This window comes from Malaclemys terrapin, chromosome 5 (genome assembly GCF_027887155.1).
Source record: "Malaclemys terrapin pileata isolate rMalTer1 chromosome 5, rMalTer1.hap1, whole genome shotgun sequence".
Lineage (NCBI taxonomy): Eukaryota > Metazoa > Chordata > Testudines > Emydidae > Malaclemys > Malaclemys terrapin.
In genome coordinates, this window is record NC_071509.1 from 7,557,037 (window position 1) to 7,583,079 (window position 26,043).

Sequence of the window (26,043 nt, forward strand, 5' to 3'; positions counted from 1 at the left end):
GGTTGGTTGGTTGTTCTTGCTTCACTCTTGCATTTGGCAGTGTTCTCATAGGAGGTGATTTGCTGGGGACTTAAGGCTGCAGGAGAGGCAGTCCCCAGCTGACAGATCCTTACTGATGTGATGCAGTCTCATACTTCCATGCAAGTAGAAATCTGCATTTTGAGTGCATCCATGAGCTTGAGACTTCTGAGCCAGTGGGGATAACTTTTGGGACTGTGGTCATTGACAGCACCCTTCTGTCAAAAAGCCCTTCCAAAGATTGTCATCGGACTGAAAATAAAGGGGCTGATCTGGGTAAGACCTCTTTTACAATGTACTATCGTTCTAAACCAGATCTCATCCCTGAAATACATGAGAGTCTAAATGTTTTTTCTGCCTCATAGGAGCCAGTTGATTTTGATAGTGAATTCAAATATAGTGTAGTGGACCTTCTCCCAAAACCGGGGGTCAGGAATTAATCTAATCCCGGCTTGTAAAAGGTGCCCTGCTTTAATGGGAGCTTTGAGAGGCATTGGGTCTCCTCAAGTCTCCCCTACGTATTATCCCCCTCTATGTCCAGCCAGCTAGCTCCTCCATGCCCCTGAGGTTAAGGGACAGATCATGCTCTGTACCTGTGTAGGTTCACATACTAATACTTATTTACCTCCTAGGACAGTGATGAGGCTTAATTATCCAATGCTTAAGAAAGAATTTGCCATATAAGTTATTAATATAGCAGCAAGCAAGAGCCTGCAGATCTTTCCTTGCATCTCTGTCCTTGATGTTCTTGTTGGGATGATTCTTGAATAACCCCTATATTTTTATATGGGTTATTTAAAAGGAATTCTTCATAGCATTTTTATTAACTTGAAGCAATGTTGGCACCGAGCTATTCCTTTCTTGCCAGGATACAGTTCCTATTTTTAAAAGGGCTGAGTTTGGAAAAGTCAGACCATGAGGAGGCAAATGTCAAGTTGTGGAAGAGCCATTTCCTTTGATTGCATTTATAAGGCACATGAAGGATTTGTTTTGCAATTGTTCAGTTGATTTGATAAAGCTCTCATGACTAACGAAGCAAAGGAATAATCTTTCAACAAGATGGGAGTGTAGCTGGATATTTGCTTATTCTAATATATTAATTATGTCATCATAATGGTCCCTCTGGAGGCGCTAACTCACTCAAACTCCCAGGTAGCATTTTAAAACATGATGCATGAGGCTATTTTGGATGCTGATCAAAACTGCTGTACAAACAATAAAAACTTTTAAGGGTAGTAAATAATTTTTCAGTTTTAATGTCTGTAATTAATCATAGCATGGGACACTGATGTGTCTCTGCTTCATCACCGAACATAACTAGGAACGTGGATTGGAGTTCACACATTTTAAAAAGTAATGATTAGTCTGGACTCCAAAGAATTTCTCTGTTATCATCTTAAAGTTACAATGAAAAATCCCTCTCATTACTATTTTAGATTTTAAAATAGCACATCTTCAAATCTGAGATGTTTAAAATACAGTAACCGGTGCAAAATTATGCCTAATAATAACACAATGCATCGTTTTTAATCATGAAATGTACTCTTCCGCCATGTTTGTTCCTTGACAGCTATCTATTTTTCTGTAAAAAGAAAGGCTCCTTTAGAGGAATGATTACGGGACTTTATTCTATTAATGAAACCCTGTGAATACAAGTGCCTTTGCCCTCATGCTTACAAGAGTAAGCTTTCTAACATTCTTAAACACCTATTTTTTCTGTATAATAAGTCTGCAGCCACCATAATCAGCCTTGCTTGTGTAGTTCTGGTTATTCCTTTGCGCACAGGGATGTTGTGGAACCTTTCTCCGCCTTCAATTTACTTTTCCATTCAAGCTGTCAAGTCAAAAACCTTCTTGACCAATAATTTAACTTTCCAAAGATGAATTATTGGTGATTGAGGAGATGGTCCAATTTCTGCTGTGGCCAGTCCTTCCTTGCATTCTGTTCTGTAGACATTCTTTTTGATGGTGACAGGTAAGGATGGGATCTACTTTCACCTGGATAGCCCACCAGGAGAGGTTCAAGACTAGATCAAGAAGCAGGTCTGTGGGACTGGGTATTCTAGTACATTACCAGATATTCCTCTTGGCAAAGTGTCAATAAAAGTCTAAATGGACCTTCCAAGTTGTCAAGACTGCGTCCCTCACAAGTGGTTCTGGTCTCAGAAGGTTTAAGACTTGATATATCACGCTTGGGGCATTGTTTTCTTAGACATACCTGCAGTGCAAAAGAACCAAAATGTTGCTGTGCTACTGTAGGACAGGAAAAGGATAACTGGCTAGCTCTAATGAGCAACCATGGTTCCATTTTTCTTATTGGTGAAAGTAATTAATTTCCTTTCTTCACCTGATGAGATTGCTTGTTTTTATTTCTGATGAGTGTGTATATCTTAAACATTAATAATTTGTGTGAGAAATGTCTGTTCTTGCTTAGATAAGATCTTAAGGTCTTCAGCTGGCGTGAATCTCTGTATCATCAGCGAAGTGGAGTTATGCCAGTTCACGCCAGCTGAGGACCTAGCCTCTTGTCTTGAACGCTGCTTTAAATGTAACTTTAAAAAAAAGAAATCTATTGGGCAGTGATGCAGAAATGCGACCTGTAATTTAAAGAGCCTTTTATGAATACCGTGTTGTTAGAGAACATGGTATTATGGCATCGTCATAAATAAGGCCTGGTATTTAAACACAGTGAATCATTTCATCTGGATCATTTTGTCATGACTGCATTTCAGCCCAGTCTTTTATTTTAGAGGGCTTTCACAATTTAAAAATGGTAAAGTGTCAGTGAATGCTAGTGTTCATGTGAGGATAACTGTAGTGTTAATCCAGGGAGCTTGGGGAAGGTTATAGCTGAAAGGTCTCTAGTGAAGCAGAGCAACAAACAGACTAGCTTTAGGGATCATGTTGCTTTTTCTTTTAGCATAATACAGTGGTCCCCAAACTGTGAGGTGTGCCCCCTAGGGGGGCATGGAGGAACATTCGGGGTGGGGTGGGGGGCGTGGCGAAGCCCAGGCCAGCCCCCGAGAGGGGCGGGGAGGGAATGCCACCCAGCCCCACTCTGCCCCCAATTCTGCTCCGGCTCCTGGCCACAGACCTGCCCCCAGCTGTGGCCCCGCCCTTGGCCCCTGACTCCCAGCCCATCCATGACTCCTCAGCCCGACTCTGGCCCTGCTCCCGGCCCTGGCTCCTGACAGTGCCTGGGGGGGAACGGGGGACGAGATAAAGAGTTTGGGGACCACCGACATAAGGGCTTGTCTACACGCGGAAGTTGCACCTGTTTCAATCAGGTTAAACACTGATTTCGTTAAACCCCTGCCAAGACACTTACATCATTTTAACATTTGTATAGATCAGGGGATGGCAAACTTTTTGGCCGAAGGGCCACATCTGGTATGGAAATTGTATGGCAGGCCATGAATGCTCATGTAATTGGGGGGGTGAGGGCTCTGGGGTGCTGGCGGTGAGGGGTTTGGGGGCAAGAGGGGGATCAGGGCTGGGGCAGGGGGTTGGGGCACAGGAGGAGGTTGGGGTGCAGGTTCAGGGCGGCGCCTACCTTGAGCAGCCCCCACAAGCAGTGGCATGTCCCCCCTCCAGCTCCTACACCGAGGCGCAGCCAGGCAACTCTGTGCACTGCCCCGTCTGCAGACGCCACCCCTGCAGCTCCCAATGGCCATTGTTCCCAGCCAATTGGAGCTGCGGGGGTGGCGCTTGGGGCAGTGGCAGTGTGTGGAGCCGCAAGCCCCAGACTGCGCTACCCAGCAGGAGCTCAAGGGCCAGATTCAAACGTCTGATGGGCCGGACGTGGCCCACAGGCCATAGTTTACCCACCCCTGGTTTAGCTTGTATCAGTAAACTTACCAACACAAGTTAAACTAATAGAAGACAGGCTGAAACAGATTTTAAGTGTCCGCACACACATGGCTGAAATAAATCAGTAGAGAAAATCACACCTTGAATTCAATGGTGCAGTTTTGGGTGTAGACTACTGCTTGTAAATTTCTTCCTACGGTGCTGGAAGAAATCCCAAAAGAGTTCTATTGTTGCATGATATTCATGAAAGGTGAATGACTTGAAGTGCTAGACTCCGAAGTCCTTTAGCCACAAAACACGTGTAGCATGGATAGTGACCATGCAGGCTTTCCCATTGCCTACTGATATACCCACTGATTGTTGCCAAATCTCATAATCTGATCATAAGTCTCATGATATCTGAGAATCTCATTTTTTATTTCTGAAATTAAAGTTAGGTTTTCAGTTTTCATGGCTCCTGAAAAGAGCTGGACTCAAGTGGAGCCTAATGGCTAACAGGCTGGACAACAAAGAAAAAGCCTCTTTATTTGTTTCAATAAAATCTTCTGACGCTGCGGGGAGCCTCAAACTTTTGAATGCCTTGGACTGGCTGTACTGATTACTTCGCCTTTTGATTTGGAAGGTCCCTTTTAGGAGTGAAAAGGTCTCACAACTAAATCAAAGTGTGGTCTTTTTGCTAAGAAAGCCTCTTGTGATGGTTAGATTTGTGGAGTGGTCATCTGTATTGAACTGAAGTCACCTATTCAGTTCTAGTAGGTTTATTTAATAACTATCCTATTGCAATAACCTAGTCACTCCCCTCTGCTGCTGTATTTTAATGGGTTTCCTACAGGCAAAAGTCTTAATACTCGGTTAACTCTTTGAGCTATCCAATCAACTATTTTGGCTTCTAGCTCCAAAATCCACATGCAGTACAACGAATTGTGTAACTAACTGTGTACATTGGTTTTTGTGCTAAGAAATTAAGATCGCAGTCCCTAATTGGAAAACTTAAACAACGAGACTATAATTTGCTGTTCATCAGCTTGGTAGTCTTTTAGAACAGGCCTTGGTTAACTTTATTTTGCATGTTCTCCCGTTTTGACTTGTTTTTCGTTCTTAAAGGAATACTAGATAAGTTTTTAAAAAAATGTAAATCTGAAAAGTTTCCAAAAACCATTTGGAATAAATCAGATCAAATGGAATACGTTTTTAAAGAATCCATCAGTGAGTCATTGACTATGAACTACGCATAAAATAACTCATTTGGATGGAGTTATCGTAACATAGTGCAAGTCCCATGGGCGTACATGGCACTATTCTGGCTTAGCACAAGGAAGTTATCTTGTTCTGGTTCAAGAAGCTATTGGCTTTTCACATGTATTCTGACTTGGCAGAACAGTGTGTCATTATTTCATTGCTGGGCATTGTCTAGCTTTTCACTGACAGTCCCATGAGGGAATTGTTGATGTCAGTCTGAGTGTCATTCCAGTGTCATGGCTCATGTTTAATGTGAGATTTTCTTTTTGGTTCATATCATCTCCTTGCTTTTATTCCATCTTTTTCCATCAAGCACTTCAGCTCTTTCATCAATTCACTGGCTTGTTGGCCTGGTATCCACAATGGTGTCCTGGCAGGAAGAAACTTCTATGTTACTGAAGGCTATTTTGTAAAGAGAAGCTAACTAGTATCAACTGTTAATCCCAGTGCCTGACTCAATAGGCATGACCTCTTCTTCTAACCATATTACATCCATACAATGGTCACCATTTAGAGAAAGTCAACAGTTACCCCACCCCAGTATATACCATAATTGTTCCCTGTTCTAAGTCTACCATAATGTGTTCACTCTTGATATATGTTGACTTTTTGATGGTGACCGCTGAAATTTTGTGTACACATCAAACTTGTAAGCTTCGTACTGAAAAGTGAGAGAGCTGCAAGTGTGTGTGTGTCTGTGTATGTATGTATATATATATATATACATATATAGAGGAAGACCTTGAATGCAAGTATTTTGCCTGCAGTCAATGCCTACAATAATTTATTCGGCTAATGATGGTTAGGTTGAGTGGCAGTGGAAGATTGCTGTGTGTGTGTTTTGCCTGAAGAGAATTAAAACTTTCAGAAGACTTGGAGCCATCAAGCTCAGTACGTTGTTGTCCGAGTAGCTGCATGATCTTACTATTGTTAATCATCTTTCTCCTGTAGATTGGAATACACAAATGTAGTATCATGTTTCAAATTAGGCTCTGATCTTGCATTGAGAAGCATATGCTCCTGCGTAGAGCCCCAAGCATGCCTTAATGTAAGATCAGGGCATTGTACTGTAGGCAACTTGGAACAGAGATAGCATCTTCTTAAGAGTTTGTTCAGCACTTTGCACAATTTGGCCAGGATCCTGATTGAGGCCTTTGGCCACTGCCGGAATACAAATAACTTTCAGAACTCCAGGCGAATCTTCCTTTTTAAAGAACTGCGTTAATCACTGAGCTCAAAGGCTAAGGAATGAAAGTGTTGACTCCGTGAGCAAACGGAGCAGAATACAAGAGGGTAGATTTTGCTAACAGTGCATTAACTGTTCACCTCTCCATTCATGCATGAGGTTTTACCAATTAATATGGGTGAAAGTAAGATGACCTAAGATGTTGGACAACTTGACAGATATCCTGTCAGTCTCGAAGCTCTAGAAAGTCCCTGTGCTTACCCTAGCTATCTTGCTGAATTGGAACCCACAATTGACAACACAAGATGATTTGGGTACATTCAGGCTCACCCACCTCAGTGACTCTAGATTAAGATTGATTTCAGTTTGCTGCAAATTGTGGAATTCAGTTTTAACTCTGTTTTCATTTGGCCCTGTTGGAAAGGTTTATAGTAGATTGTTACCAAATGTGTCCTTTAGTAACTGTAACCTTCAAATAATTGCCACTCAAGAAAAGACTGCATATAAACAGATTGAAAAGTGTATGGATGCATGCACTGAACTTTGAATAGGTTTATTTCTATCCCGAGGTGATGTGTGGATTTTCTGTTATGAGTCTGATTCACGTAAAAAGGGGAATAAAGGGAATGTAACTAATACAGTATAAATATGTGAAATCCTGCACCCTTCCATATATTCTGTACTGTGCAAATAATAAAAGGAACGTAACCATCCCTTGCATCAAAATGAGCATGTCTAACAATAGCCTGTCAGGTTGTTAACTTGCATAAATCAAGTAACTTAATTATCACTGTCCATCAAAAACCTATTCACTAGTAAAATGCCTCATATGGATACACTTACAAGCCAACTATTCAGGCCTGTATGGAAGAATTATTAATTCAGCTCTGGTCTGCACATTCCCTTCTCTCCAAGTCTTTGCTATTGGCATGTCATTTAAGCTGCTAATTAAGGTGATAAACTATGTTAAGAGAAAGGAAAAGCAAGACTGGACCAAAGTACTGAAGCCCTGTCCACATCCTTTAATTGCTAATAGTTAATTTGGCAAATATTCACCTGAAAAAAGCAATGATAATAACAAAAACAACAAGGAGTCAGGTGGCACTTTAAAGACTAACAGATTTATTTGGGCATAAGCTTTTGTGGGTAAAAATCCACTTCTTCAGATGCATGGAGTGAAAATTACAGATGCAGGCATTATTATACTGACACATGAAGAGAGAGAAATTACCTCACAAGTGGAGAACCAGTGTTGACAGGGCCAATACTGGAATGGGTTACCAGCACTGGAATGGGTTACCTAGGGAGGTGGTGGAATCTCCTTCCTTAGAGGTTTTTAAGGTCAGGCTTGACAAAGCCCTGGCTGGCATGATTTAGTTGGGAACTGGTCCTGCTTTGAGCAGGGGGTTGGACTAGATGACCTCCTGAGGTCCCTTCCAACCCTGATAGTCTATGATTCTATGAATACAATCAGGGTGGATGTGGTTCACTCCCAATAATAGATGAGGAGGTGTCAATTCCAGGGGAGGAAAAGTTGCTTCTGTAATGAGCCAGCCACTCCCAGTCCCTATTCATGCCCAAATTAATGGTGGTAAATTTGCAAATGAATTTTTGTTCTGCAGTTTCTCTTTGAGGTCTCTTTCTGAAGTTTTTTTTGTTCAAGTATGGCCAGGAGCGGCACCAGGGTTTTTGCCGCCCTAGGCGGGGGTCCTTCCGCACTCCCGGTCTTCAGCGGCAATTCTGCAGCGGGGGGTTCTTCCGCACTCCCGGTCTTCGGGGCACTTCGGCGGCGGGTCCCGGAGCGCGGCAGGACCCCCCGCTGCAGAATTGCCGCCTCCCAAATCCTGCTGCCCTAGGCGACCGCCTCGGTCGTCTAAATGGAAGCGCCGGCCCGGAGTATGGCTACTTTTAAATCTGTTATAGAATGTCCAGGAAGATTGAAGTGGTCTCCTTCTGGCTTCTGTATGTTAATAATGATAATAACAGTAACATAATCTTGCTGATATTTATGACATTAAAAATAACGTGAACTCTCATGTTGCAAAATCAAGCATTGCAATTAGGATGGAGTATCACGGTTGTGTGTTGTTCACACCAATAGTGAAATTATCACGCATTATCTGCCCCTGTGTTTCTAAAGAGCTGTAACATGTATTAGCAGAGTAATTAGCTGTGGTTTTATTGGTAGTGTGGTGGTGTGATCCGATGTCTGGCCTAGACTTGGTGTGTGATGTTGGACAAGTCACCTTGCTTTGCCTCAGTTTCCCCCCTGGTAAAATTGTGAGAATTATGGCTACCCACCTACCCACCTTGCCAGCGTGTTGTGGTAGTTGAAGTAAACAGCAAAGAGAAACGACTGCTCTTCTGTGCTGCCTCCAAATGGCTTCCAGGTTTTAATAAAAAATGTTTTGTTTTTAACATTAGAAATTTCAGGTTCTGGCTTCTCTTTATTGGAAGTCTTGTCAATCTTTGAAAGATCTAAATGACTGCTTAATTCTTCAACAACTTTCCTCTCTCTAATGGACCTGGGAGATTTCCAACTCAAGTTTCGTCACTGAGCAATGACATCACCATTTTGGTCCTCTGAAGGCTGTCGGACTTGTCCAGCAAAAAGAGGGAGGTCAGGACCTGATATTTGTAATGTATTTAAAAATAATCCAAACCAACCAAACAGGGAGAGGAAACCCTCTTGAAAACAAAAACAAATAGAGGCATCTGCTAGAGAAGGAATAAGACAGAGAGAGAGAAGCAATTTATTTATTGGCTTTTATCCTTAAATTGTTTGCAACGGCACTTTGAGAGCTCTGGATGAATGGATCTATGGAAGTGCAAAGTACTATCTGTTCGTTATTCTTTTTTAAAAATAAAGGGGGAGCCCTCTAGCTAGAACTCTGTGCAATACTGAAAATGTAGGGCAAGTTCTATAGCAGCTGGGACAGGATGAAGCAAAGTAAGGCCCCAACCTTGCCAGCTACTCCGTGAGCAGGGCCCTGCTGTCAGAGTGCCTTTCCCACTGAGCAGCTCGTAGGATTGAGGCCTAGAAAGGAAGGAAAATCACTGCCATTAAAATGCCATTTTTGTCTTTTTACAAACAACAATGTTTAAGCCACCTGTTTTCACCCATGCATGTTGTATCATAGCTAGAACGGGAATATTTAAAACCTTCATGTGGCAGGAGGGAGAGTGTCTCGTGTATCGTCTAACCTAAGCCATAATATTTCCATCTCACTTGACAGTTGCACTATAAAGTCTCTTCAGCGACGTCATGTTTGCATCAGCCGCCTGGAGAGGCCTCAGAACTGGGGGGAGAACTCCTGTGAAGTGAGATTTGTCATCTTGGTTCTTGCGCCTCCTAAAATGGTGAGTGTTTCTCCATCATTCACTCTTGATGCCTCAGAATGCTTTTCTGATCGTTCTCTCGTGGAGCTGTACCGGGGTGCATGACCACCCATTTTCTAGATGCAGCAGGAAGAGAGCAGGACTGAGGTCACCGCAGCGGTTGTCTGCCCACATCTCCTTCTGACTCAGCAGCGAGCACAAGGTATAAAATTATGACAAATGACTTTCCGGTTCCCCAGGCTCCTGCAGTCTCATTATAGAGTAGAATGGCTTCCTATCTAGCGTTGGAGCCGGAGCCTGGCATAGTCTGTAAGTCTGACTGACTGATCGCGTATCATAGCTCTTGCCTCAATGTGTAGCCTATACCAATAGGCTATTTGCGAGGTAAAGCATGGGTATAAGTTAAGGCAGTAATGTAATGAGCCTGCAAGGCCTGTAAGACAATAGCTTAGCTAAACAAGGCCTAAGGCTCAAAAGCCTTAGCGTAAGTAGCTAACCAGAAGTAACCCTAGATTGGTGATACTCAGACCTCAGTGGTTCTGGAGCCAAATTAGTGATCAACATTACCCAAAAGAGCCACAGTCTTGTGAATTCTTTGTTTTATTTACTATAGTATTACAGATTTGTATTTAAACAGTATGACGGGAAGTCTATATTATTCTCACAGCAAATAAGTTAATAACTTAATGCAAGTTAATAATTGGTCAGTAACATAGTAAAAGCATCCTGATTGGCTAATAACTTAGACTGGTTAATAATTGAATCACACAGCGTTTTAATATCATGGGCTGCAAAGAGCGACAGGAGACACATTGAAGAGCCACTTGCAGCTCTCGCGCCCCGGTATCACTGCCCTAGATCACAACATAGAACGCTGCAATGACTAACCCGCAGACAGGTAACCACAAGATGCTAGTTTAGCCCAAGATGATATATTTTAAGGTGGTAACCTCCACTGATGTCTGACAACCATGGTAACTAATTAACGTACACGCTAATAAGTGTGAGGTAAAAGCGCTCTTAACCTATGGGAGAAAGGCACACCAAGCTTAGGAGGGTGACGAGATACAAATAAGGAGAAGGGGAGGAAACCCCTCCTGAACATGCTTTAGGCATAAGGGCGTCTGCGTAACACATTATAAAAGTGGTCTCCAGGCCTGTGTGCCTTGGGAGATGCCAGGATGATGAGCGGTGGTGATGAGGAAGGTGGTGATAGTCATAGATTTTAAGGTCAGAAGGGACCATCATGATCATCTAGTCTGACCTCCTGCACAATGCAGGCCACAGAATCTCACCCACCCACTCCTGTAATAAACCCCTGAGCTATTGAAGTCCTCAAATCGTGGTTTAAAGACTTCAACGTGCAGAGAATCCTCCAGCAAGTGACCCCATGCTGCAAAGGAAGGCGAAAAACCCCCAGGTCCTCTACCAATCTGCCCTGGAGGAAAATTCCTTCCCAACCCCAAATATGTCGATCAGTTAACCCTGAGCATGTGGGCAAGACTCACCAGCCAGACACCCAGGGAAGAATTCTCTGTAGTAACTCAGATCCCACCCCATCTAACATCCCATCACAGGCCATTGGGCACATTTACTGCTAATAGTCAAAGACCAATTAATTGCCAAAATTAGGCATACCATCATACCATCCCCTCCATAAACTTATCAAGCTTAGTCTTGAAGCCAGATATGTCTTTTGCCTCCACTGCTCCCCTTGGAAAGCTGTTCCAGAACTTCACTCCTCTGATGGTTAGAAACCTTCATCTAATTTCAAGTCTAAACTTCTTGATGGCCAGTATATATCCATTTGTTCTTGTGTCCACATTGGTACTGAGCTTAAATAATTCCGCCTTCTTTTGGTTAGGCTAAACAAGCCAAGCTCTTTGAGTCTCCTTTCATAAGACAGGTTTTCCATTCCTCGGATCATCCTAGTAGCCCTTCTCTGTAGCTGTTCCAGTTTGAATTCATCCTTCTTAAACATGGGAGACCAGTACTGCACACAGTATTCCAGATAAGGTCTCGCCAGTGCCTTGTATGACGGTACTAACATCTCCCTATCTCTATTGGAAATACCTCGCCTGATGCATCCCAAGACCACGTTAGCTTTTTTCACGGCCATATCACATTGGTGGCTCATGGTCATCCTGTGATCAACCAATACTCCGAGGTCCTTCTCCTCCTCTGTTACTTCCAGCTGATGAGTCCCCAGCTTATAACAAAAATTCTTGTTATTAATCCTAGGAGGAAGTTAATGACTAATGCTTCAGGTTGTTCTGCAAGGGTAGCCTGAGTGTATGGGTGCACAGACCCTCATTCGGTATGAGCTGTCTCTACCTAGTTGGGTTGGAGTGTGTGTAACTTTGCTAACTGTGTTAATAAGCCTGTTGCAGATACAGAAGGTTTTTCCCAAGTCGGAGTGTTGCAACCGTGCATGTTGGGGTTCCCAATTTAAGGGTAATTTTAATAATACTGGCCCTGATCTTGGGACAAAGACCTACCAAACTTCAGTGTGTTAATTGGGAATTCTTAGGTCATCAATATAATTAATATGCAATCAATAGATCAGGCAACAAATGCACTGTCCTACGGGAGATCTGAGCTCAAGTTCTACTTGAGGATCCCAATCGTTGGGCCAGCAGAGCTGAGGTTCTGAAGTGATGGACTTGTGGGGGCATGAACCAACTTGGGAACTGTGATACCCCCTGCTGTTAAACTAGAAATCTGCACCTTTCTCCCACTTCAAGTTGTTTAGCCCCACTCTAGCCATACTAGGTCTGTCCGCAGGGTAGAGGTGGCCTTTTGGAGAAGGGAGGATGGTTCAGTACTTAACGCACTGGCCTGGGACTTGGGAAACCTAGGTTCAAATCTCTGGTCCACTGCAGACTACCCGATCTTGGGCAAGTTACTTAGGTCCAGGTTTTAAAAGGTGTTGCTGAGCTCAGCATTACAATGCCTAACTGATTTGGAAGCCTGAGACTCTTTCCTTTTTTTAAAAAGGATTTAGGCACTTAGGCAAAATCCCCATTTGAAAATGAGACTTGGATACCTAAATCAGCTAGGCGCTGCAATGCTAGGCATGGCAATGCCAAAATATCTTTAAAAATCTGGGCCTTAATATCTTTGCCTCAGTTCCCCTTCTGTAAAAATGGGGATAATAGTGTTTCCCTATTTCGCAGGGGTGTGTGAGGAGAAGTACATTAAAAATTGTGAGGCGCTCAGCTGAGGGTCATAGAAAGAGAGCTGGGTTTTTTTTGAGCATTTATGTCCAGACTGATTCTGCTGTTTTTGCCTGAATGCTTTTGGCGCCAATCACATTGGTGTCTGAAAACTGTACAGACTAAAAACAAACATACAGATGTCGCCCATGGAATGTGTATTCCTATAGAGTCAGCAACGTGCTAAGGGAAACCCAGCTGCTGCAGGGAGCAGTGTCAGTGACTCAGTAGGGGGCACTCTTCCCTCAGAGTCCGTACTGACCTCAGTACCCCATGGCTGTGGTGCAGAGAGTGATGCTGGAGGCTAGGGGGTGCTGGGCACTCCGCGACAGATATGAAGATAACTCCCAAGGAGCACACGGTAGAAGTGGACAGCATACAAATAAAGGAAAGGGAATGGGAACAGTAGCAGTGTGACTGGTAAAGAAAAGCCATGTGCTAGTCTGATTTTTTTTTTTTTTTTTTAATGAATTTATCTACCAAGCCCTAAGTACATGCTGGGTATAGTTGCTAAAATAATAAACTCATTGACAATATCGAACTAAATCGCCTTGAGAAATTGTCTGGGAAATAGCATAAAATTCACACCCCAGTCTTTCCATGATGACGGTGAGGATGAAAAAACTGATTAGTTCTGACTCCCTTGCCTTGCCCCGAATCGATTTCCTTATCCAAACAGCTCTCTCTCGCCTCCCCACCGATTCCCACCCATGCCGCAAAAGCCTGAGTAGTAGTGTTGGTGGTGTTTGTTCTGTTGTGTATTACACTAGCCCCATCCGGAGTCCATTGTGCAGTACAGTCATGAAGTAAAGATCCTGGCCTCACGGCGTTTACAGTAAGTCTTAACTCCCTTCTGTCGATGTAGCAGACTTGTAGACCAATGGAGCGCTCAACCTAGAACAAACCATCTGCTGTCTCTAGATGTTTAAATCTACAAAGTGCTAGTGATATGGTCTCGGATGATCTCAAGCAATGTGCAGGGTCTTTTTGATAGTTGGGACACAAACTCTGTCTGCAGGATTAAAATTAAGACGTTGTGCAGTGCTTGCAATCTAAAGTATTCTACATCTGTGCTCCTGAGTGGTGCACCAGAAGAGCCCTGAATGCTTTGCCAATGTTAATTAAAAAATCACCTGCCAATCTCACGTATCTAAATGACTATCAAAATTCACCACAAAATGAAAATATAAAAGCAATGACTATGTTTGTGTTATAGCCAAACAATACTGTTCCTGTGAGGCTTTGGAGCGCTTCAGGAGCAGATTGGATAGTAGGGGGCGTTCAGCACATGAAGGATAGAGGGGGTTGAAGTACTGTGAAGTAATCCTAGGGTGTTTCCTCCTCTCCCCCCCCCCAAATATCTGTGGAATATACTTCAGAAATCACCTTAATCTAATGTTTCCTACGAGACTTGGTCACGGTAGTCTTTAACCTTCTGGATGTAACTTTCAAAACCTATGTCTTGTCTTTGAATCCAAAGTTCTACAGCAATTCATTGAGACAAACCTACAAATGACACATCCCGAACATCACAATGGACTTTGGATCTGTCTCCCAATGCTAAAATCTATATTAACGTAATGTTGTTCTTGAGATTGCAATGCACAAACCAGTTCACCTTTCCATATTCCCCTGTAAGAAATGGGTTCTCAGCACCAGAGCCAGGCTGGAAGTATTTACTTGCTCTTCCTGCCCTGATTTGGGTGTTTGTGCTAGCAGTGATTTCAGGGGAAGTGTGGAATCTTATGTTCTGGTCTTGACAGGCAGGTGAAGGAAGATTGGTGTTTTGGGTGGTATTTATGTTGTTTTGAAGTTTTGCAGTTTTTTTAAATAATTTAAGAGTTTTTTGTTATGATCCCTAATCTGCATTTGTTTTCCTCAGAAAAGTACGAAAACTGCCACCGAAGTAGGCCGGACCTTCGCCACGATGTTTTCAGATATAACTTTTCGGCAGAAGCTTCTAGAAACAAAAACCGAAGAAGAGTTTAAAGAAGCTTTGGTACATCAGCGCCACCTGCTGACGGTGGTGAATCAGAGACCCTCAGCAGTGAACGAGGGGCACAAAACACACAGCCACAAGCCGCTCAAGGTAGGGCGAGAAAAAGTCTAAGTCCTGGCTTTCCACTGTTGTTTCTGTTTAAATAAAGCGCAGGAACCTGGTGATTATTCATAGGCTTGAATTAGCCCTAGTTATATATTAATGAGCTTATGCATCTCAGTCCTCAAAACAGACAACTGGGTTAGGTCTACACAGCTGCTGGGAGCGAATCCCACAGCCCAGGTTGACTGACTCATGCTATCAGGGCTTGGGCTAGTGCGCTAAAAATAGCTGTGTAGACGTTGGTTTGACGATCGGGCTTGGGCTCTGAAGCCCACCCTACTCCTTAGGCTTCAGAGCCCGAGCTCCAGCCTGGGCAGGAACGTCCAAATTGCTGTTTTTAGCACACTAGCAGAAGCCCCGCTAGACTCGCTCCCAGCAGCTGTGTAGACACACCCTTCGTGTCACCGCCAGCTAGTTCTGCTTAAAATGTTCTGGTTTCTTATGCCGTTTAACTGAATCTCTTTTGCAACAGTGAAAATAGGGTAAAAAGCACTATTGTGCCTTTTTAATACCTGATAAATGCAATGAATCGTGTGTGTGTGTGTGTCTATATCTATCTATCTATCTATAGATATAGATATAGATCTATATCTTCATGTTACAACTTCCCTCTGAAAATTAAAGGAAAACCCTTCATATGATCATGCTTAATGAGGGCTAGGATGGATGGGTTATTGTAAGTTGCCAAAGAGAGGCAAATGTACTTTAGCATCCTCAATCGGGACGATAGCAAGTCTGTCTCTGAAGAACCTTAATCTTTACTCGGGTGGTCGTCACTTGTACCAACTTTGATCTGAGGGTTTCTTGGCTCCCCTGCAGACTAAAATCCCTTGGAAAAGCGGCATCTCTTAGCAAGCATGCTGCATCTCCGCTTTCTCTTCTGGAGCTCCCTTAATGTCATCCTTGCACCCTGTCTGTTCACACACAGGTTTTATTATCCAAGCTGAAAAGCTGCACATCTAAAAATAAATTGGTGCATGCCACTTCTAATCTCCTACTCTTTTTCCTAGACTACAAGTAATGTGAAGCTTTGAACAGCCTACTGTGTTCAGAGTGGAAACTTTCATCACAAATCCATGTTTTGGCAAGTTTTCAGAGTTTAAAACATAATGGTTGAGGACTAAGTAAAGAGCACAAAGGGCAGCCTGCCTGCCTTTTCTTACCTTCATCCCAGTCCTCTGCATTTGAAGCATAGAATCCCTTCTTCCAGAGACAAGTCTATAGTAGGTGACTCCTGAGCTCATCTAAACCCCATTCACCCTGGGGTTCAGGTTTGCAGAACCAGTTTAAAACACTTCTTTAAGCTGGTTACAAGTGATTTGCAGCAGTGTTTTCTTCCAGTGCCGGTTTAACCCTTTGATCCCTTTCCTCTGAAGCCATTTCTGTAAACACTGGGGCATGTCACAGTAGAACACCACAGCCTCTGGGTGAAAAGTTTAACGAGACCAGCGGTATGTCTACGCTGGCAGAGTTACAGCCCCAGCAGTTACAGCACCACTCAGAGAGCGCTGAAGGGAAACCGCTGTTTTGTGTTCACACTGTCAGTTGCCGGCGCAATAGCGTGTTCACGCTTCTGGCACTTGCAGCAGTATTTGGAGCGGTGCATTCTGGGCAGCTATCCCACAGAGCATCGCTTCCTCTTTTGCTGCTAAGAGTTGTGGGAAGGCGGCGGGGGTTGCGGGGCATCCTGGGTCCTATCCCAATGCCCCGTAATGCATTGCTTTGCATCCCAGCAATCCCTGTGCTTCTGTCTGCATTTGATGCCATCTTTCAACGGTTTGTGCACTGCGTGCTCTGCCTCTCTGGGCTGCAGGAATGGATCCCGCACTGTTGACCGACATGCTGCTCGCTCTCACTAACACATCATGAGTGGCAGTGGAGTTATTCCTTAAACTACAAAGGCAAGAGCAATTGAACATTGATCTCGCCAAGTGCAGTAATTATGACAAGAGATTGCTTGTGGCATTCATGGAGGTCTTGACCACAGTGGAACGCCGCTTTTGGGCTCAGGAAACAAGCACTGAGTGGTGGGATCACATCGTGGTGCACGTCTGGGATGACGAGCAGTGGCTGTAGAACTTTCGGATGAGGAAAGCCACGTTCATGGGACTGTGTGATGAGCTCGCCCCAGCCCTGTGACGCAAGGACACGAGAATGAGAGCCACCCTGTCATTGGAGAAGCGCTTGGCGATTGCTCTGTGGAAGCTGGCTACTCCAGACTGCTACCGATCGGTCACTAACCAGTTTGGAGTGGAAAAGTCGACCGTTGGACTCGTGTTGACAGAAGTGTGCAGGGCCATTAATCGCATCCTGCTCCGAAAGACCGTGACTCTGGGCAACGTCTGTGACATTGTGGATGGCTTTGCACAAATGGGCTTCCATAACTGTGGAGGGGCGATAGATGGCACGCATATTTCAATTCTGGCACCAGACCACCTAGCCACTGACTACATTAATCGGAAGGGGTATTTCTCAATGGTTCTCCAGGTGCTTGTGGATCACCGTGGGCTTTTCACAGACATTAACGCAAGCTGGTCCAGAAAGGTGCATGACGCACGCATCTTTCGGAACACTGGCCTGTTCAGGAAGCCGCAAGCAGGGACTTTCTTCCTGGACCAGAAGATCACCGTAGGGGAAGTCGAAATGCCTATTGTGATCCTGGGAGACCCTGCCTGCCCCTTAATGCCGTGGCTTATGAAGCCATACATGGGGCACCTTGACAGCAGCAAGGAGCGGTTCAACAACAGGCTGAGCAAGTGCCGAATGGCTGTTGACTGTGCTTTTGGCCGTTTAAAGGCCCGCAGGCACTGCCTATATGGGAGGCTGGACCTGGCTGATGACAATATTCCTATGCTCATAGCCACGTGCTGTACACTCCCTAATATTTGTAAAGGGAAGGGTGAAGCTTCACTCGGGGCTGGACTGCTGAGGCTTAGCGCCTGGAGGCTGAGTTTGAACAGCCAGAGACCAGCGCGGGGCCATAAGGATCGGGGATGTCTTGAGGCAAACATCGGAAGCTGAAAGCTACTAATATTTGTTGCTATGCTCGGGAGTGCAGTGCTTGCAATGCTAGGAGGTGATTGTGATTGGTGCAGATGATGCGCTATGAAGGTGTACAAAAATTGCCTGTTGCTTTTCAGAGTTCTGTTTGCTTTTAATTAACGGGATAAAGATTGTTTTCAAACCAAAACAATTTTTATTAAAAAAACAACCACCCGAGGAGAGAGACAAACAAAAAAAACGCACTGAGAGGGATGGGGGAAGGGAGGGTCCCAGGACTGTTAATGATTTGTGTATGTCCTTCTCCTTTGGAGCACAATGCAGCGGGTACTGTACTTCAGCAGGGCTAAATTGCAGATGGCCGGGTGTTGAGTGCAGTGGGTACTGGGAGTCTGCAGTGCTGGACTGTGAGGGGGGAGGAGTGGAATGCCGCGGGTAGAGACTAAAGCCAGGACGCTGATAAGTGTGTTGGAGGTGTCTGGGGGGTGCATGGGAAAAAGTTTTGCGACAGTGGCTGCAGGGGAGGGCGGGCGCGGAGCTGCTCGGTTTGCAGTGCTGGTAGCACCTGGAGCATGTCTGCTTGGAGCTCCATAATGTTTAAGAGGCACTCCGTGGCTTCATTCTGGCGTGCCGCGTTCTCCTTTCGGTCCCTCTTCTTGCTGTCCTGCCACTCCTTCAGTTCTTGATTTCTGGCTGTAGAGTGCATCATGACATCACGCAGAAAGTCCTCTTTAGTTCTTCATGGCTGCTTTCTAATTCTGCGCAGCCGTTCAGCCGGCGTTAACATAGAGGGAGGCTGGGCTCCCAAGGTCATATCTGTGAAGCCAAATTGCAATGTTTTACAGAAGCAGTATTGGTTGCAATAAATCAGAGACCACTGATTTAAAACACAGCCACTATTCACATACCTGTCACTAACTGGCTGACCCCAGGCAAGCACATATGAGCCACAAGACCCCCAAAATGGTGAGTAACCTCAGGGGCAGGGGAAATCAGTGTTCCAGGACCGTACTGTACACTGGGCATGTGGCTCTTGGAGAGAGGCAGCATTGGGGGGGGGGGGGGGGGGGGGCTTATAATCATTCCTGTCCCCATATTTTTCCACAGGCTGTGTTCATTATGGAAGATATCTCGCTGCTGAGGGCGAGCAGGGAATCAAGGGAGGGTCTTCTCCAAGACTGCAGCTTCCCACCCTGGCCCTTATGCGGCTCGCCTGTGTGTAGCAATGTTCCCCCCCCCCCCCCCTCCTGCCGTGATGGCAGAGTGGCGCAGGAAAGTTACCCTTAATGGAGCAAGAAACAAAGCAACTCTGCCAAAGAACCTGTAGCAGCGGATTACCCAGTATCTCCATGAGAGTTTCCTGGAGATCTCTGAGGCAGATTCCCGTGAAGTGAGGGAGTCAATCAATACCCTGTTCCGCCGCTCAGACTAGGCACATGGCGCTAGGCGCATCATACAGACACAAGCCTGCTTTCTGCAACCCTTCTGCCCCCAACAGCTCGTTTCAGTAGTTCCCAAAATCAAAGCCATTTACCGGGGCTAATCCATGAAGGATTAATTAATCCCTGAAGGAGCAATCCTAGAGATAGGAGAAGGATGGAGTCACAATCACAAAAGGAATAACTGGAGTTAGACCGTGTGTGTGGCGATGGTGTCTAAATGGAGTGTCCGCCTTGAGCCTTGACCAGGAAGAGGTCATCGGAGACCTCGGTGAGAGCCAAGGGTAAAATGGAGAAACCAGATTGAAGAGGGTCTAGAATGGAATTAAAGGGGCAGCAGTTACAGATTGTGCTCGATGAACTTGGAGATAAGGGGGGGAAGGGGCACTAATTGGAGGGGGGTGACTTTTTAATAACGAGAGAGCCCAATTCATGTTTATGTGGTGAGGAGGAAGGAAACTTCAGGCAACTGAGAGGATAATGAGAAGGGTGCAGGTAAAGGAGGTGAGGACTCAGGGGAATTTGGAAGTCACTGTTTAGGGCTGCCACCCCTGTAGAGGGAAGATCATCAGCAACAACAGAAGTTGATGGCTGAAGCCAACTCCTTTTAACAAATCCTGTCCTAAACTTGACCGATACACAGTTAATTAAAACCCAACGAAAACCAAAATTTTAGCTTCCCCGATAAACTTTTAAAAAGTAATAGTTTCCTTTCCTTTGGGCAGCTGTTGTGAGTTCCATTGTCCACTATGACATTTTAGCCCACCAAATAGCCCAGTGATAATGCTCTTCATTCAAGTAATATGGAGAGGGGAGCAAGGCTCACAAATGTGGTGTTTTCTGCTCATTTATTCAAAATGTTTCCTTAATTCACTGCATGCGTAATTTTTTTCCTTTTAATTTGTTCCTTCTATGCTGCCGCCACCGCTAGCACCCAGATCAACCTCCATTCATGTGCATGAAGGCTGCGGGGCAGGCACTGAGTTAGCAGCTTGTGCCAACCAAGCACCTGGATGCAGTCATTTTCTTTCTCCCCTAAGGGAGATGGTTCTGATGGTTGTTCTCCTGTGCTTGCTACGGCAAGATGAGTAAACATACTACTCATTAAAGCAATTGTGATTCTCCGTCTAACCTGTGCCTTTGGGAATGTTTACTTCTAAAAATATTAACTTTTTACAATACGCTCAAATGTTTCTGTCAGAGGGTTTGGGGTTTTTCAGTTCGTATTTCCCTAGTTGTTTAGACCACAAACAAGGTGCGAGAGTTCAAATCTCCAACACAAACAAGCAAGAGATCTTTAAAAGAAGGCTTAAAATAAAGTCCTATGGACACATACAGATGTGCCAGCACCATGTCAAGAGAAACAGGCAGTTGACCAAGTAGCTGAAGGCCAATGGGAAAAGTAATGAAGAATACACAAACTGAGCTTGTGGGGGATCCCTTTAGATTATACCTGATTGGGAAAAGTCCCAGTTTTCAGCTCAGCTGTGATCTCTTTCCACTAAATAAGTGATTCCATTCCATGTGAAATGGGTGTGGAGTTCCGTTGTTTGCAATCAAGTCAATGCCACGTGGAAACCAATCCCTGGTGAACATTTTATACTGAGTTAAATTCATGTCACCGATTTTTAGTGTTCCACCCAGCCTTTCAAAGATGAATAGTCAACCAAAGGGGAAAGCGGATAAATCTGCAACTTTTTGAGACGGAGGTGCTAACTGTTTATTTTTATTATTATTACAAAGTCTGGATCTGAATGGCTCATTCAAAACAATTAGATTTAAGTGCCTATCAACACTGAATAAGGAGGTTAATCTTTTTAACAATACACGAGCCTTTAAACTGACACAACATTTCCTTCCTTTCTTTTAGTTGCATGAGTTTTTCAATGTTGGCAAGGGAATATTCGATGACATAGCACGAAGATTTCCAGTGTACGCTTTGGACTTCACTGACGGTAGGTTGGCCAATGTTTATAGAAGCACTGGCCTGCTTTTAATTCTTGTGATATGATGTCCTGTTTACAATGTGAATTGAATATGTTCTTTGATATCTCTATTGGCCCTTTTTGTTTAAAAGAAAATCGGGATAGAAACCTATAAATAATTTCTGAACTGACATGATTTAAGGACTTGAGAAATTTGCAACGTTCTCTTCTTAATGAAGATGTTTGTTTTGAGCTAAATTAATTCCCCGTTAAATTGTATGTTGATGATTACACTGATTTATTGTTGGTATCTGCAAAGGAACATGAATCAAAATTGATCATAAACTAATCAGTTTTAATTGGTACAGTACACTTCCCTTCTGCTGCTGTCTGTGTAAGCCAGCCATCGTCTATCCAGAGACGTTGTGGGTGTTGAGCACTGTTACAAATTGAAGTTATGGGAGTTTCAGCAGGGTGTCTTTTACAAACAATGTGGTCTCATTAAGGTTCATAAGCAATACAGAGAAGCATAGGGCTATAAGCCAAACTAGTTATTATACTAGGGTTTAACTACCTGGTTTTATTATTATAGTAGCGTCAATCATAATTTGTAAATGGTCATGCGATTGTATCCAGTATAATTGGCACTAGTGTGATCACTGTTGGAATACTATGTCTGGTTCTGGCGTCCACAGTTCAAGAAGGATGTTGATACATTGGAGAGGGTTCAGAGAAGAGCCATGAGAATGATTAAAGGATTAGAAACCTGCCTTATAGTGATAGACTCAAAGAGCTCATCCTTCTCTCTGTTAAGCTAAATAGATTAAGGGGTGACTTGGCTACAATCTGAATACCTACATGGGGAACAAATATTTAATAATGTAGCAGTGAAAGATACTACCTAAGATCCACAAACCTGGAAATCCTGGACGCCCCATCATCTCGGGCATTGGCACTCTCACTGAAGGACTGTCTGGATATGTGGACTCCCTACTCAGACCCTACGCCACCAGCACTCCCAGCTATCTCCGTGACACCACAGATTTCCTGAGAAAACTACAATGCATTGGTGACCTCCCAGAAAACACCATCCTACCCACCATGGATGTAGAGGCTCTCTACACAAACATCCCACATACAGATGGAATACAAGCTGTCAGGAACAGTATCCCTGATGATGACACAGCACAACTTATTGCTGAGCTCTGTGACTTTATCCTCACGCACAATTATTTCAAATTTGGTGACAATATATACCTCCAGACCAGTGGCACCGCTATGGGCACCCGCATGGCCCCACAATATGCCAACATTTTTATGGCTGACCTGGAACAACGCTTCCTCAGCTCTTGTCCACTCATGCCCCTTCTCTACCTACGCTATATTGATGACATCTTCATCATCTGGACCCATGGGAAGGAGACCCTGGAAGAATTCCACCATGCTTTCAACAGCTTCCACCCCACCATCAACCTCAGCCTGGACCAATCTACACGGGAGGTCCACTTCCTGGACACCACCGTACAAATAAGCGATGGCCACATTAACACCACCCTATACCGAAAACCCACCGACCGCTATGCCTACCTTCATGCCTCCAGCTTCCACCCCGGTCACACCACACGATCCATCGTCTACAGCCAAGCACTGAGGTACAATCGCATCTGCTCCAACCCCTCAGACAGAGACCAACACCTACAAGATCTTCACCAAGCATTCTCAAAACTACGATACCCACACAAGGAAATAAAGAAACAAATCAACAGAGCCAGACGTGTACCCAGAAGCCTCCTGCTACAAGACAGGCCCAGAAGAGAAACCAACAGAACTCCACTGGCCATCACCTACAGTCCTCAGCTTAAACCTCTCCAACGCATCATCAGTGATCTACAACCCATCCTGGACAATGATCCCTCATTTTCACAGACCTTGGGAGGATCTGCTTTAGGAATTATTTTGGGGAAGTTCTTCGGCCTGTTTTATACGGAGGGGGGCAGACTAAACAATGGTTCCTTCTAATCTTGAAATCTATGAAAAAACACGCATTTTGGGGAGTCTGCAACTGTTGTAAAAACTGTCTCAGGACAGAACCTTGGCATACAAAGCCTCCGACCAACAGCAGTTTTTATATTCTGTTCGCTGGTTTTGAGATCTAAGAGTAACGGAAGTTTTAATTTATTACGTAAATTGATTTTGGGGTTCGTTTAACTCAAACGGCTCCACACGTTACAATGAAAGGTGCCAAACAATGTGTCCTGTTAGAACAGGACGGAGACTTCCTTACATTCCCATAGAGCCAGTATCCCAAAGTTTGCTGCCCCACAGGAAGCTTTGGCTTTCTGCCAGCAGGAGGTTCACAAAAGCTGATTGGCGATTTGAAAAATTAATTAATTAATTTTTCAAATATATTTTGCAGTTTGTGAATGGCGCAAACTGGTGGAGCCAGATTTTGCAACCACAGGGCCGATGGGCCGTTAGCGACGGGCTGGGAGAGCAAGTCTGCTCCACGCTCACCCAGCAGCAGCTGCTCCTGTCCCACAAGGCAGGGCCCAGTTCCCCACTCTGGGCATTGCGACCTGGCGCATGGGGTCGTAGCACCATTCAGGTTTGGCCCAGCCAGTCATGACGAAGGGGCAGCCAGCCCAAACGTGAGTCGGTGGCATTGCAACGTGGAACACCGAGTCTGGGTCACGGTGCTCCCATGTGTCAGGTCACAACACCCAGAGTGGGGAGCCAGGCAGTGGGGGCTCGCTCTCCAGCCCCATATGAACGTTGGTGTCATGCTCCTTCTTTTGTACATTTTGTAGTATGCTTGAAAAGTCACCTAGAGGCAGGGCGGTCAGCCCCCAGCCCTCTTGTTAGCGCCCAATGCTGAGGGCAAGGAACTTTTTGCCTTCTGCACTGCCATTCTGCTGGGCTGAGTGAAATGGGTCTAGTTTCCTTTATCCTCCATGTGCTCCATATCCAGTTGGACCTGAGTGCTGAAGGTGTCTCCAGGCCCTCTGTGACTACCATAACTGTTCGGCAGCAGCTAAATGTTTACAAGGTGGTGAAAAGACAGAGTTTCAGTCTTTCCTAGATTGTCCCCACTTGCATCAAACCCTTAGCGCTCGATTTTTCAGAGTGAATCGTGTGAGCCAATTGTGGGCAAAGATGTGCAGAGAAAAATATTTTCAGAAGTGGAGCTCAAGTGCCCTAGTGCAGCTAAAATAAAAATCATTTCTTTGCATATGCATTTTTGTGTTTGTTTGGTGGACGGGGAGATAAATTATCTGAGTTATGACTCCAACTCTACCTGTGACTTGCTGTGTGACCGTGGGCAAGTCACTCCATCTCTCCATGCCTGGTTCCTCACACGGTATTGTGAGGATAAATTAGCATTTGTAAAGCACGCGGAGTGCCTTGGATGGAAAGTGTTGGAGGAGTACTATGTAGTGTGTCGCTTTCTACAATGATCTGTGCCTTTGTCACCTTAGGACTAGACTATAGCTGCTCACACTACCTGGGATGACTCAGTGGCCACCCTGTAGCTGCATCGGGGTAGCACACAGATGTTTGCAGGCAGGAACCCATCATCCCAATGCTCTCCGCTCTACATTTACTGAAAATTGAATTCAGAATCCAATTCAAGATCCTTGTTCTCGCATTAAGAACGTTGACTGGGCTCTGAACCCTGTTTTCCCAGAACCATCTCTCTCCCCTCCGAACTGTGCTACGCTGCTCTGTGATGTCAGCCGACAGATCCCACGTTTCTTTTGTGTTGGGCAGAACGGAGAGTTTCCAGCGGAAAAATTCCTAGGATGGAACTAAACTGAGCAGATCAAACTGAGCCCAAATCTCTCCCCTGCAGACCATGTTGCACATCACACCTCTTAAGTGAACTTTTCCCCAAAGCAGCCATATAACAATGGCACCCAGCACTGAAGGAATCTACCACTAGTCCCCATCACTGTGAAGAACTGGCCTAATAGAATGAAATAGAGCTGAGCCTTCAAGAGGTGATGCGTGTGTGTGTGTGTGTGTGTGTGTGTATGTGTATCTTTTTGTGAGTGGCACAGAGACTACAACAGGGAGTGCTATACAAATGCCTATGAGAGCTAGGTGGAGTGAGGAAATTCCATTTTGTGAAGGATTTCAAAATTTGACTTCGTTCAAAATTGGAATGAAATCTGAAAACTTTGAATTTCCGTGAAGAACATTTTTTAAAAAAAATTTTAATTAATCATAACACTTTGTTTTGATTTTGACTTTTTTATTTTTTATTCTACAAAATTTAAAAAAAATGAAATGTAAAGCCATTTAAAAAAAATGACCAGCCATTAAATTGTCTTTGGAATGTCATAACTGTGTGGGGGAAGGGAGGGATTTTGCTGTCCTAGTGTCTTTGTCCTCACAGTGAAGATAAGGGATCTAGCTAAAGAAGAATGCTTTAGTTCCGATTTTCTATATTGTCAGATTTTTTTTTTCCTGAGTTTTTCTCCAAAAACAAAAGTTCACCAAAATGACACAATTTTGCAAAAGCATTTTGATTTCAATGGCACTGTGGTTTCTGGTGAGCTCTACTATAAATAAAGACTGTAGTATATTTTTGTAGTTGGTGCTAAAAATTGGTGAAGAGCAGGAGCACCGTGAAAGAGGAGTAAGTATGTGTTAGATGAGTTTAGGCAAGGACCTTCCCTTGTTTTGTGTTTGTGAAATACCTTGTGCATCACTAGCTCAAATAAGCAGAGAAGTTTTGTATGAGCAGTGGTCACAGCTGAAACTCTGTTCA

The 26,043-nt window shown here is 44.4% G+C and overlaps 1 protein-coding gene across 4 annotated transcripts in view; it reads left to right on the forward strand.

Moving 5' to 3' along the window:
• The window catches only part of SLC4A11 (solute carrier family 4 member 11), a 172,388-nt gene that overhangs the window by 95,457 nt on the left and 50,888 nt on the right, over positions 1 to 26,043 (forward strand). For all 4 annotated transcript variants that reach the window (XM_054028839.1, XM_054028837.1, XM_054028838.1 and 1 more), the window contains exons 7-9: positions 9,490 to 9,613; positions 14,690 to 14,896; positions 21,218 to 21,302. In XM_054028839.1, coding sequence (XP_053884814.1) covers positions 9,490 to 9,613; positions 14,690 to 14,896; positions 21,218 to 21,302 — 416 coding nt within the window. The remainder of the gene's footprint in view (positions 1 to 9,489; positions 9,614 to 14,689; positions 14,897 to 21,217; positions 21,303 to 26,043) is intronic.